Raw genomic sequence first — 12270 nt, 5'->3', positions numbered from 1 at the left:
ACAAATCCCAGCTAGTACTTAGCAAACCAGGACGGTAAACCCGGAGCAAACTAACGGACAGTTTGATCCTCCCGGACGGATTCTACCCGCTATCAGCGCCAGCCTTGCACCTCAGGATTTGCCCAGTAGCCAGTCAATGGAACTACTGAATTTAAGCCACAATCCAAACCAGGCTCCCGGGACGAATCCCACGATCCTAACATCTTTAATCTCAAGTCAGCTGAGGGCGAATAGTGGGATTCGAGAGTAATTGGGATCAGCTGGGCACCGGAGGCAGGGGAGGGCAAATACGCGTATAACCACTATGTGTATATATACGGATGTTGGTTTTCCGGTTTCGAGGAGATGACAGTGCTAGGTAGATCACCAATATACTCAAGGCGTTTTGAGAAAAAAAAACTTGAATCTCCCGATGCATTGCTCAAAACCATCCAGTGGACTCTGGGCGGCCGTTGCGGCGTGGTCCATGTGTGTGGCCAGCGCGAAGCCTCTCGGGGGCAAACCACTTGGCTCGTCCTTTGGAATCCCTGGCGACGATGCAACATTTGATTATGTTGTGGTTGGCGGCGGAAATTCAGGCTTGACCCTTGCAACAAGGCTGGCACAGCAACAGAGCGGGCGAGTCGCTGTTGTGGAAGCCGGTGGGTTCTACGAGATATCCAACGGCAATCTCAGTCAGGTTCCAGCGACCGATGGAGCTTTTGCGGGCACTGGAGAAAAAGACTGGCAGCCTTTGATAGACTGGGGGTTTATGACAACACCTCAAACTGTAAGTGTCCCCCTTTCTCAGATGTTGTCGGGTGGATGCGAAGGAACAAGGCACGTGGCAAGTGGCACATGCATGTATGTAGTCACTGACACTTCACCAGGGTGCCTACAACCTCTCAATCCACTACACACGTGGCAAGACTCTTGGCGGCTCATCTGCTCGGAATTACATGGTCTACCAGCGCGGAACGGCGGCGTCATACAAGATGTGGGCCGATGCCGTCGGGGACCAAAGTTACGCTTTTGAGAACTTTCTGCCGTGGTTCGAGAAGAGTGTGAAGTTCACGCCGCCAAATCAGGAACTTCGCTTTGCCAACGGCACTCCTGAATATGATCCTACCGTGATGGGTGGCAAGGACAACCAAGGCATGCTTTCAGTCACTTTTTCCCACTACGTCCAGGCTTTTGGTACTTGGGCCACCAGGGGCTTGCAGGAACTGGGCTTCCCTATCATTCCAAATTTCCAGAGCGGCGACCTCCTTGGCCAGTCATATGGCATGTTTACTATCAATGCCGAGACCATGGAAAGGGACTCGGCCGAGACAGCATTCCTCCGCCCGGCTCTTGCTTACCCAAACTACATGGTGTACACCCAGGCCTTGGTCAAGAAGATCCTCTTCGACGGAAACAGGGCCACCGGCGTATTGGTAGACACCGAGGGGTTTGAATACGTACTGTCTGCCACCAAGGAGGTTATTGTAGCAGCCGGTGCCTTCCAGTCACCTCAATTGCTCATGGTCTCAGGCATCGGCCCGGCTGATACCCTTGAGGCTCACGGCATCCCTGTCATCGCAAACCTGTCGGGCGTGGGACAAGGCATGCAAGACCACATCTACTATGGCCCGTCCTACCGTGTCAATGCACCAACAATGTCTGCCCTTCAGGATCCGGCCTTCGCCGCACAAGCAGCCGAGGAGTACTGGAACCATGCGGCTGGAATGTACACGAATCCGACCACCGACGCCATCGGCTGGGAGAAGGTTCCTGACAGTCTCCGGAACACCTTCTCGAACTCGACATTGGCCAAACTGGCCAAGTACCCCGACGACTGGCCCGAACTTGAGTACATCGGGCTGTCGGGATACCTGGGGTGGCAGACAGACAGCCGCCGTGGTGATCCCAGGGACGGCTACAACTACGCAAGCCTGGCACCCGCACTGGTCATGCCTTTCAGCCGCGGCACCGTCAGCATCGCGTCCGCAGACATGGCTGACGCACCGCTCATTGACCCCGGCTTCTTGACGGATGAGGCCGACGTTGAGGTTGCCATCGCTGGGTACAAGCGGGCCCGCGAGTTCTGGAACACCGACGCCATGCGACCCTTCCTTGTCAGCGACAACCCAGAGGCCTTCCCAGGGACTAACATCACAACCGACGCCCAGATCCTCGACATCATCAAGCGTAGCTACAATACCGTCTACCACGCTTCGTGCACCTGCGCCATGGGCAAGCCAGACGACGAGATGGCTGTCGTCGACACTCAAGCCCGTGTGTACGGCGTCGAGGGCCTCCGCGTCGTGGACGCCAGCACTTTCCCACTGCTGCCGCCTGGTCACCCCATGTCCACAGTTTGTAAGTGCGCTGATGAGTCATTTTCGTTGCTTCTGAGCTTTTCTACCCTGCGCCAGAGAGTCTTAAGAGTCATACTGATATAAGTTATCTGATCTAGATGCCCTCGCCGAGAAAATTGCGTGTGACATTACCGGGGCCTGCTAATGCAGGTTGTTGCTGAAATTCCTAATGGGTGTGGCGTGGGGGACAGTTCGAGTCGTTCACTGTCGCCGCGGTCTTCGAGGTTCCTGAGGGCCACCCGGGGGGGGGGGGGTGATTATACGGATAGTTACTTGGTTTCTCATCTGGACTTACAAATTTCTTTGTACGAATTCTTTTGTATACGACCGTTCACTTCTCATTGGCTCTTTCAGATGCCAGTTTAATAAACATCTCAATATACAGCTAGATATAGAAGTCACATAAATTATTCCAGATTCAGAAAGCTTACAATGATATTGAATTTGAGGGTCCGGACACAATTGTAGAAGGTCTAATGTTTTCGTGTGTAAAATATTCTAGGTGTTAGATTGTGCGTAATCTATTCAAAGTTTGTATTGAATCAGTGTAGAGAAACCCGAATTTACCTATGTTCAGGTTAAAACTTATGACACACAGATATCTAGAGGCTGACGCTAAGATACTTTGGTATCTGGAGTGACTATACTGTTTTGATTAATTGTCTCAAATGGTCTAAGGCTATTTCCCTGTCACTTAAATGGACTATAAATTGTTTATGTAGCTCAAACACATCTTCAAAGATTATCAACGAAGCGTTTGTTTCTTGTCACGGTAGATATCACACGTATGTGGAGTCCACACATATTCCCAGGAAGCCATTCTAGCAGTCAAACGTCAAGCTAATTTAAACGACACGTTAGAGTTCACTTTTAGCTGTTCCACTGGACCATCCATTGCGACAGAAACTTCCTAATGTATCCGTCCTCGATCATTCTGGGCGCGTCCTTCAACACCTCGGAGTCCCTCTGAATCGCGCTCGCATCAAATTCAATGCGCTTAAGATGAGGCCCCTCTCCCAATCTCTCAAAGTGCTCCTCGAAGTAATTGATGAGTTTGACTGCGGGAGTCCGCTCCTCGTCGCTGCTCTCGGCACTTTGCCGGAGCTTTGCAATCCACTCGGTGGGTGAGACCTCATTAAACTCTAGACCCGCCGACTTGAGCTCCCGCAAGAGGTCTGTCCAAGTAAATATATGGGGGTTCACCATATTGTAGACGATGGCCTGATTCTGCTGGGCGACACCGGATAGCTTTGAGCTCGAAGACGATGACAGCCTTTCCGCAATCTGAAGGATCGCAGTGGCAAGCTTGTCCACCGGCAGCCAAGAGCAATCCTAGACCAATTTCTGTTAACAGGAGTCCAATCGATTCAAACTAGACTACGAGTGGTAGGTGGCTCGGGATTGCAAAAAAGGGGGCAAGGCTGATACTGACCTCTCCTGTTGACGGCAGCGCCTTCAAAGTAGTGGCGGAACGGATCATGCTCGGGATGAACTCGCGGTCGTTCCATATTCCGTTCTGTGCGTCGCCAACGATTTGGCCGATGCGTAACACACGGCTTCGTGCCCCCGCAGCAGCAGCGTTCAGGACAACGTGCTCGGCGACAAGCTTGCTTTGCGCGTACCCTGTCGGGCTCGCCCAGCTGAGGTCCGTGATGGGGCCGTTGGAGACATGAACTCCCGCCGGCGCATCAAATGCCGAGCTGATGGAGGAGCAAAAGAAGAACTGCGCTGGATCCGGGCCGCGAACAGACATTGAGAACTTCAACAGGGAGTGGACACCTCTGATATGGGGCTCGAAGGATGCCAGGTTAATGTTGAAATTCACCGGCCATGCCACATGAATAATTATGGACACGGTCTGCTTCATCTCTTCGACCGTGGCTTTGTCCAAGCCGAAGTCGGGCTCCGAAACATCCGCGACCAAGGCCACGATTTTCGATCTGCTGAGCTTTGTCGACTGCAGACCTCGCTGGTAGAGCGAGTCAATTACTCGGTCCATCGGGTTTGATCCTCGGACTAGACAGTATACCCGAGCTATGCTATCGTTTCCCAACATTTGGTGAAGCAAATGGGCCCCGAGGCTGCCCGTTGCTCCTGTAAGAATCTTCAAGGGGGTTAGTGTTCCATTTGTGCTGAAGTCTTTGTTTTGAGTCACATCGTATCAACTGGTACTTACCACAGCCTGTCGGAAGTTTGAGTATTTGGCTATTAGCGAGCTCATCGCCGAGAGACCCACGCCATTGGTAAGTCGTTCGCCGCATCGAAGGGAGTACAGATATATCGCTAGTTGCCTCACGTTGCCGTGCTCGTAGACGACGTTCGAGGGCAATTCATTCCGGCCTATGTCGATGGACTTCTGGATGAAGCGGCGGATTTGGATGGCACGCAGGCTATCAACCCCACACGAAAAGAAATCGTCTTCGACCGATGGAATGAGAACGCCAGCGTGGCTCTTGAAAGCAGAAGTGATGAAATCCTCCAGTTCATGGATGTTCAACTTGAGCCCGCCCTCAGGTGTCTCATCCAGCCTACTGTAAAGTTGTTTTATCTCGTCCGAGAACTTGTTGTAGACCTGGGCACGGATGATGTTTCCCTTGTCGGTTTGCGGATAGGTTCTGCTCGAAGGAATGACAGCAATCATGTCCCTTGTTATTTGCGCAAATGCTTCAGAGCGTGAGTTTGCATCAGCAACGGAGGGCCAGATTGCGTCCAAATACGCTTCATCGGACAAATGGTCCGACGCAGTGGCCCTGAACGCCAGGAGCCCGGGTACGGGCTTATCGACGCCGACAACCATGGCTTCTCGCACCAGCTTGTCCTCTCTTAAGCGGCCTTCGATATCCAGAGGCAGTATTTTTTCGCCATTGACAAGAGTGATCCGGTCGTCGAGACGTGTAACATATTTCCATGCCTCGGGAATTGTCGGATGAGGCACAAAAACGTCCTTGGAGTGCCAAGAACCTGGGCGTGGATGATCTGAATTTGATGTTGTTAAGCCTGGGTGGCCCTTAAGGTAGACAACTTCGTACTGTCCACCACCAATAGGATTCATATAGATATGTGGGCGATGGTAGTGGTAGAAACGGACATATTCCCACGTGTCATCCCCAGGTTCTCGCCGCATCGAGTCTCCAGCAAGCCCTGCCTCCGTTCTGGCTGCGTATGAGCATATTTACTCCCCACTAAGAAGTTGAAACACACGCTCGATAGGTTTGTTACTTACGTTCCAAAAACTACCGCCAAGTTGACACCTTCTGCAATAAGGCGGTGGCCCAGCTCGTCAGGAGTACGAGCCCCAGCAGAAGTGACAATCTTGCACCTCTTCAGACACTCAACTCCCCTAGGTGACTCTGCTAGCAATCCCAGGGCATATGGCACAAAGTGTACGACGCCCGGCTTGGTGGCCTGGACGGCCGCAACAAGGTTATCGCTCGTCAACGGCAAGGACGTGTTGTACAAGTTGGCAATTTTACCCCGGTACATGGCTTGCAACGAGGTCGATATCCCGTACATGTGGAACCAGGGAAGCGCACCAAAGTTGTTCATCCCAGCGCCCTGCGTGGCGTGGGTGAGGACGGCCTTGTGAGTCAATATCACTGGTTTGGGCATTCCCGTCGACCCAGAGGAGTGCATTATTAAGGCGGGTTGAGCATTCTCAGTCTCCCTGTCAAACTGGCGGACGAAGCGAGGAGTTCCTTCGGGGCGAGCGGTGGCATACTCGCTACGGACAGGGATGGGCAAACACAACAAAGATGCATATTGCTCGGCTACGGCGTCAAGAGAGCGGCTTATTGGGCCCGTCTGCCCGTGTACGATGGTGTTACAGCCAGTGCTCCCTAGAAGGTGGATGATTGCTGCTGGTGGGATCCGCAGAGAGAGACAAAAGACTGTGTAGCCAAGGCGCATGAGCCCGAACCACGAGACGATGAAGTCGACGTTAGACGGGGCCAGCAGAGCAACAATTTGGCGCCCGTTCTGGCATATAAGACAGTCAGAAGCCATTCTTTTGACCAATAAGGTTCACGTGATATGATGCATATTTGGAAAACATACAGGTTTGAGCCCCATTGATATGAATTTCCTCACTGCACCGTCAACATAGTTGTCGAGATCCAAGCCCGTGATCAGCTCGTAGTCGTCAACGCCCTCTTCAGAGCGAGGGTAGCCTAGTATAGGCCGAGGTGGATGATCTCCAGCCCGGTGACGAATGATGTCGTCCAGAACTTTGAGTTCACCGTATTCGTCATACAGGGATGCGAGATGGGCTTCAGTGAGGTGAGCCATCTTTGAAGGTCGGGGAGTCTCCAAACACGAAGGCTAATGCTCAGTATAGCGATGATGGCAGGAGACCTGTGGAAAGCCAATTTTGGTAAGGAAGTCGCCCAGCTTTTTCTTTAAGGAAATCCCACATGTGCATCTAATCTTCATTGTTCCCGTGTATTACAGTGTCTTCCAAATGGTCAACGAGCATTCACCTCTCTGGTGTCTCTGATGAGCGAACTCTCCGCGACAATTCCGTCTACCCGCCCTCCTCCAGCTCAAAGTGAGGTTGCTGCCTGAGTGGCTGCATCCCGAGTTGCGTCGTAAACGTTAGAACTCTTACCCATCAGCTCTAGTGTGAAAACCGACATGCCGGGGTCTGAGGCTTCCACGGAGCCGCAAGCACTGCTTGGGCGAGGGATCAAACACACCGCTTGCTTGGCGATTTTTGGAAACCCGGTGGATTCAGGGCCTGTCCATTTCGGGATGGTGTTGCACAAATGCCATGATAGGCAATCGAGGGACCTCCGGGCTGACCGCAAGCGGGCACGAGATGGCTGAGAAAGGCAGTCGGAGATTCTGGAGCTCTCAGCCGCTGCCGAGCAATGCCTAGGTCCGGATGTTCCCGTGCAGGAATGATATACTTTAAAATGACCTCATTTGCCACTACACGAAGAAGCCCCCACGGGCTTGGGTGCTGCGCGGCGTATCATGGTCTGCTGTAGGATCGCCAACGGTTGCAGGGGGATGAGCTTATGCCGACTATCGGTGGGATCCTGTCGAGTAAGCACTATCAAGAATCATATTTCAGATCCTTTCATGCAAGATGTATCACGAATGTGACCGAACTGAAGGGGGGATTGAGCTGTATGGCGAGGATCCCAATCAAGGCAAGTTTAGGGTCTTAGCTTTCAATTATATTGATAATAAATCTTTACTAAAATAATGCATTAAATTTAAAGAAATAAAAAAGCTTTAAATGTTATATAATAACTTATAATTAGAACAACTAAATTAAAAGTATTATAATTACATCACGTTTCTATTCATTTATTCATTTAAATAATCTTTATAAATATACCTATTCTTAATAATATATAACACGCTAAAACTACATTATTTCGATTCTGGAACTAAAGAATTATTTTCGATGTTCATTAATTTGAATTGTATATCATTCAGGTCTGTTGATACTTATGTGAAGATGGTAGGCTGGGCAGCTTGCAGTTGGATCAATCGCGGCCTCGAAGAGGAGAAAAAGAAAATCACCGAAGCACAATGCGTGTTGATCAGATAGAAGAGAACGCATAATTCTATATTCCTTCGAAGCGGGTTAGATAAGTCTTGATCGATAGGTACTGCTGCTAGCAAGGCTCTTGCTTGAGTGTGGCTGTTGAATCAGACGTTTGTGAGCAGGCGTTGTGCTTTTAGATCTTTTTCTTCCCAACAGTAGCTCTATAGAAAAGTATTTGGAAGGAACCCCATCAGAAAGTTTCCAAGGGCCGGTGAGGGGCTGTGGCAGCAAAAGCATAGAAGACAGCTAGAATCCCGGCCTTCAGCCAGGAGCAGCCTGTGCTTCAGCGTAGAAGGTATATTAGCTGTCTCAATCATTGCTAATAGCGGTAGAGCTTGATGAAACAGAATGCATAGTCCCTTCTCATTCTATCCGTAAAGTCATAGCTGTGTCCGTGGAAATTCGAAGTTGAACAATGGTTCATCTCAAACTGAAGTCTGTCTGACTTGCTCACTATTTTGTTATGTTTTACTCATCTTTCTAGATATAATCTTTCCACAAGTCTCAATAAAGCTTTATCGCTCTATGCACACATTTCCATTGTACTTGTCTCATTAAGTCTTCTGAAGTATGTTGTATATGCCCAAGTACAAGACTAAAACATTTGTAGAGCTTACATGCGCACTTGGGTGAAAGGAGAAAATAAGCCAATGCGGACTGGCAGTGTCAACATCTTCGTTGCTTTACTGCCAGGTCTTCCGCGACTGTGTCATGTATTTTCAGACTTGCCACTGTGACATCCAATTTCTTACCCAATCCATGCTCACGGGTCCAACGTTCCTCAGCGTTTTGCTGACCTGCCGCGCTCTTTCGGATGCCAACGCTCGGGGAACCTTGTCAGTGCCCGATACTCCAAGATAGAAGTCCAGAAGGCGTATAGCGGGGTTTCGCTCCACATCGAGCGACGACGCGTCCGCACTCCTCTTCAGGACCTCGACCCACTTGTCGAAGGGCACAAGCTTGACATTCGTGGATTCTTGCGCGTATAGGTTGGCAACCCCAGGCATCAGGTGGTCGCTCCAGGATATCACGTCCTGGTTGACGATGTGAAAAACATCCGCAGATAGAGATACGTGATCAGGTTGTTGCTTTTTCGAGCAAGAGAGGAGCACCTCAATGAGTGCTCCGGATACCTTGTCGACGGGGACCCAGTCCACACGGTCACGCGACGGAAATGTTGCAGGCAAAACGCCGAGGTACGCAGAAGAGATGATGATCTAAGTTAAGAATCCAAGTCAGCTCCCTGAAATCGCGAGAAAGATTTCACAGTCTTTGGACTTTCTGGATCTGCGAGCTAAAAGAGGTGGACGGAAACTTACTGATGGGATGTACTCGTGGGGATTCCACAAGCCTAATTGACTCTCGACTGGGCCGGCTATAATGCCAACGCGACAAGACGCGGACCGCACAGCTGACCTCCTCGAAGCCTCCGCCAGAAGGCATTCGGAGATGAGTTTGGACTGTCCGTATCCCATTGGCGCCGCGACACTGAGGTTATCCATGGCTTGTTCGGGAGCAGGTCCAGGACCCTTCCAGGATCCGACGGCCGACACGCTCGAGACGAAGAGGATGAAAGCGTTGTGCTTGGATACGCTTGAGAGATGAACCAGGTTGGTGACCCCTTGAATGTATGGCTCAAAGGAACCGACTTTCCAATTGAAGTTTACCGGCCATTGATTGTCTAAAATACATTAGACTCAGCGCTCGGATGGAAAGTGTATCATCTCCAGCTGTACACCTCGGAATGGTGGTGCAAAGGGGTTGGGCGTGAACTTACGAATGATGTGAGTCACATTATTGACGACTTGAGCATACTGGGCATCCTCGAGCCCTAGCTTGGGCAGGGCAAGACTCGCCTTGAGAAACTGCACGCGCGAGCCGCTGATTGAAGCCAGGCCCCGTTGAACGCAGCTCTGGGCGTGTTTCTCTTCGGCCGTAGAGGAACGGTTGAGGCAGATGATACGTGCAACGTTGCTGTCTCGGTAAAGGGCATCGAGAATATACGAACCCAGTGATCCGGTACTTCCAGTGAGGAGGACAGTGATGTTCCGCTCAGGGGTTAAGCCTGGAGTACGCTTTTCCGATCTGGGCAATGCCTTGATGTATTTGTGCAGAAGGCGCTCGGCATCCTCGATCGAGGCCTTGTGGTCTGTCGCTGTGTCTGCCTCGTGCCCCTGGCTATGCCGGCGACCATTTGCTTCGGGCGGCCTGTTGATGTATTCTAGAATGCGAGCGGCAAGATCGTTCAGGTTCGGGTGAGCGTAGATGTCCTTTGGAGAGAAGGACTTCAGCCTAGCCGCCAGGCCCTCCCTCTTGGCCTGGAACCTGAGCTCGCGTGCCACGCGAATGACGTGGAGTGAATCTACCCCTGATTCGAATAGGTCTTGATCGGCTGCTATCTTCTGGAAGCCCGTAATGTCTTTCAGGAGATTTTCGAGCCAGCTCACAATTGCATCAGAAGCCGTGAGCTCCAGGCGTGGCCGATTCTCCATGATGGTGATGTGGTCTTCCAAATCATCAATAGACCGGTACAGCCTCTCAATGTCCCGCTCATAAAGTGCATAGGTCCGTATTCTCTGAATCTTTCCTTGTCCGAGGTAGTGCACAGGGCGCTCAGGATCGGCGAATAGAATGTGGTACTGATCCAATTGGCCATGGGCCGGTGCGTGCGTGTTTGCCTCATTGAGAAATGGAATCAGCTGCCTCACAACGTCCTGGCGTTCTCTTACTGACTGCGGTGGCTTGTCGTTAAGCTCGATCAGGACGGCGGGCTGGAACTTGGCACGACCCACCACCATGGCACCCTTCACCAAGGGACTGCTCTGCAATGAAGCCTCCATAAGGGCAGGTGATACCTTCTCACCATTACTCAACACAATCACGTCGTCTTTGCGCCCGACATAGCGGTACAAGAAGGGCTTTTGAGGATCCGGATGACGCTCGTAGAGGTCGCTCATTGACCATTCGGTGAGCTTGGGGAAGTTCATGAAGATACCTTGATACACCTCTAGGCCCGGGACTCGCACCAGGAACAGCTCGTAGAGCCCCGGAGAATACTCACGCATCTCTATTCCCGAATGCGTGGGATGCCAGTAGAAGTAGGACCAATCATTGATGTCAGGCGCAAGTCTCTGCAAGCAGGCTGTCTCTGTCGATCCCAGATTGGAGATGACCCTGGTGTGCTCGGAGATGAGGTTTCCGGCTGTCTGAGATAGCGGAGCTGTGCATTTCGAATCAGTCAGAGTTGCTGGCTGTGCCCGGGATGGTGATAACAAGCAGGCTCGAGTTTAGATTGTTGGACGTACCACCACTGGCAATAACATACTCCAGACGATTTATGTGAGCCAAAGCATGCTCATCGCGGCTCAGCTCTTCGTACAGTGACGGAGCGCCCATAGAAGCATCAACCCCAGCGTATCTGTGCATCTCGTCTACATATTGTGAATTGGGCACAACATGAGGCGATCCGTAGACCAGAGTAACGCCACATAGCAGCGACCAGGTTATGCCAGCGTTCAGCCCGCTCGTATGGAACAAGGGCATGGATGTGTAGGCCCTTCTGGCTGTGCTATATACCTCCGTGGTCGGCACATATCCGTCGACGTGGGGAATTGTGCGCCATGCCTCGTATGTGCTTAGGGTGCCATTCCTCCAGACGATGGGCTTGGGCAACCCTGTAGAGCCTGTAGTGTGGAGCACGAGTCCTGGGTCCATTTTGGCCTCCTCGAACGTCTTTGTGTACGGATAGATGGGAACTTGAGTCGGATCAAGCAACTCGCCGAGCTCGGGTACCACAGCATTGGCCATGATCCGACGACTTCGGATGTCTTCAACATCGGTGCCGTTGCCATTCAGAAAGATGCGACATTCCATGACATTAAGAATATTGACATGGCCTTCGATGCTGTTGCGCGGGGATAAGAACAGCATCTGTTGGGTGAGAGACTTTAGATTTCAACCTGTACCAGCTTCACCAGATTGACACAACTTACCTGGTAGCCGACCTTGATTGCGCCGAACATGAGGAGGAAATAACGTATGTCATCTGTTGTCACTGTATCAGAAGGGCTTTCCCAAACGTAGAGGGCCCGACTCCGTGTGTACTCACTTGGTCCCATGTAGGCAACCGTTTCAAACCCTTTGGGCTTTCCGAGTAGAGTCTCCAGGAACCAACTAGTTCGATTCACTGCGTTGGCGAATCGCTCTGCGGACACGTCAACAAAGCCATCTTTTGGGCTTGTTCCTTTCGCGTAGGCAAAGAGAGTGTGCTGGGGCTCCTCTTGTGCGATTTCGTCTGGAATGAGGTGAACGAGTCGGCCTGTCCTTGCACGGGACGAGTGGAAGACTTTTGGCATGTCTTCCCGAGGCAGGTTGCTT

General features: G+C 51.4%; 3 protein-coding genes across 3 annotated transcripts; 1 reads left to right on the top strand and 2 right to left on the bottom strand.

The window, feature by feature from the left end:
- Positions 1-412: 412 nt before the first annotated feature.
- J7T55_015763 (uncharacterized protein) lies at positions 413-2484 on the top strand (the record flags this gene model as incomplete). The annotated part of the gene is made up of 3 exons (XM_053134773.1): positions 413-769; positions 870-2340; positions 2438-2484. 3 exons carry the CDS (start codon positions 413-415, stop codon positions 2482-2484), a joined length of 1875 nt encoding a protein of 624 aa, XP_052987461.1.
- Positions 2485-3209: 725 nt separating this feature from the next.
- Positions 3210-6623, bottom strand: J7T55_015762 (uncharacterized protein; the record flags this gene model as incomplete). The annotated part of the gene is made up of 5 exons (XM_053134772.1): positions 3210-3671; positions 3772-4443; positions 4516-5491; positions 5563-6314; positions 6393-6623. 5 exons carry the CDS (start codon positions 6621-6623, stop codon positions 3210-3212), a joined length of 3093 nt encoding a protein of 1030 aa, XP_052987460.1.
- A 1953-nt stretch (positions 6624-8576) lies between these two features.
- On the bottom strand, positions 8577-12248 carry J7T55_015761 (uncharacterized protein; the record flags this gene model as incomplete). The annotated part of the gene is made up of 7 exons (XM_053134771.1): positions 8577-8597; positions 8661-9110; positions 9213-9574; positions 9671-11113; positions 11199-11823; positions 11886-11938; positions 12002-12248. 7 exons carry the CDS (start codon positions 12246-12248, stop codon positions 8577-8579), a joined length of 3201 nt encoding a protein of 1066 aa, XP_052987459.1.
- Positions 12249-12270: the final 22 nt, after the last annotated feature.

This window comes from Diaporthe amygdali (genome assembly GCF_026229845.1).
Source record: "Diaporthe amygdali strain CAA958 chromosome Unknown NODE_48_length_299215_cov_64_995801, whole genome shotgun sequence".
Lineage (NCBI taxonomy): Eukaryota > Fungi > Ascomycota > Sordariomycetes > Diaporthales > Diaporthaceae > Diaporthe > Diaporthe amygdali.
The sequence above is the reverse complement of the archived record's forward strand: the minus strand, read 5'-3'. Positions and strand labels throughout refer to the sequence as shown.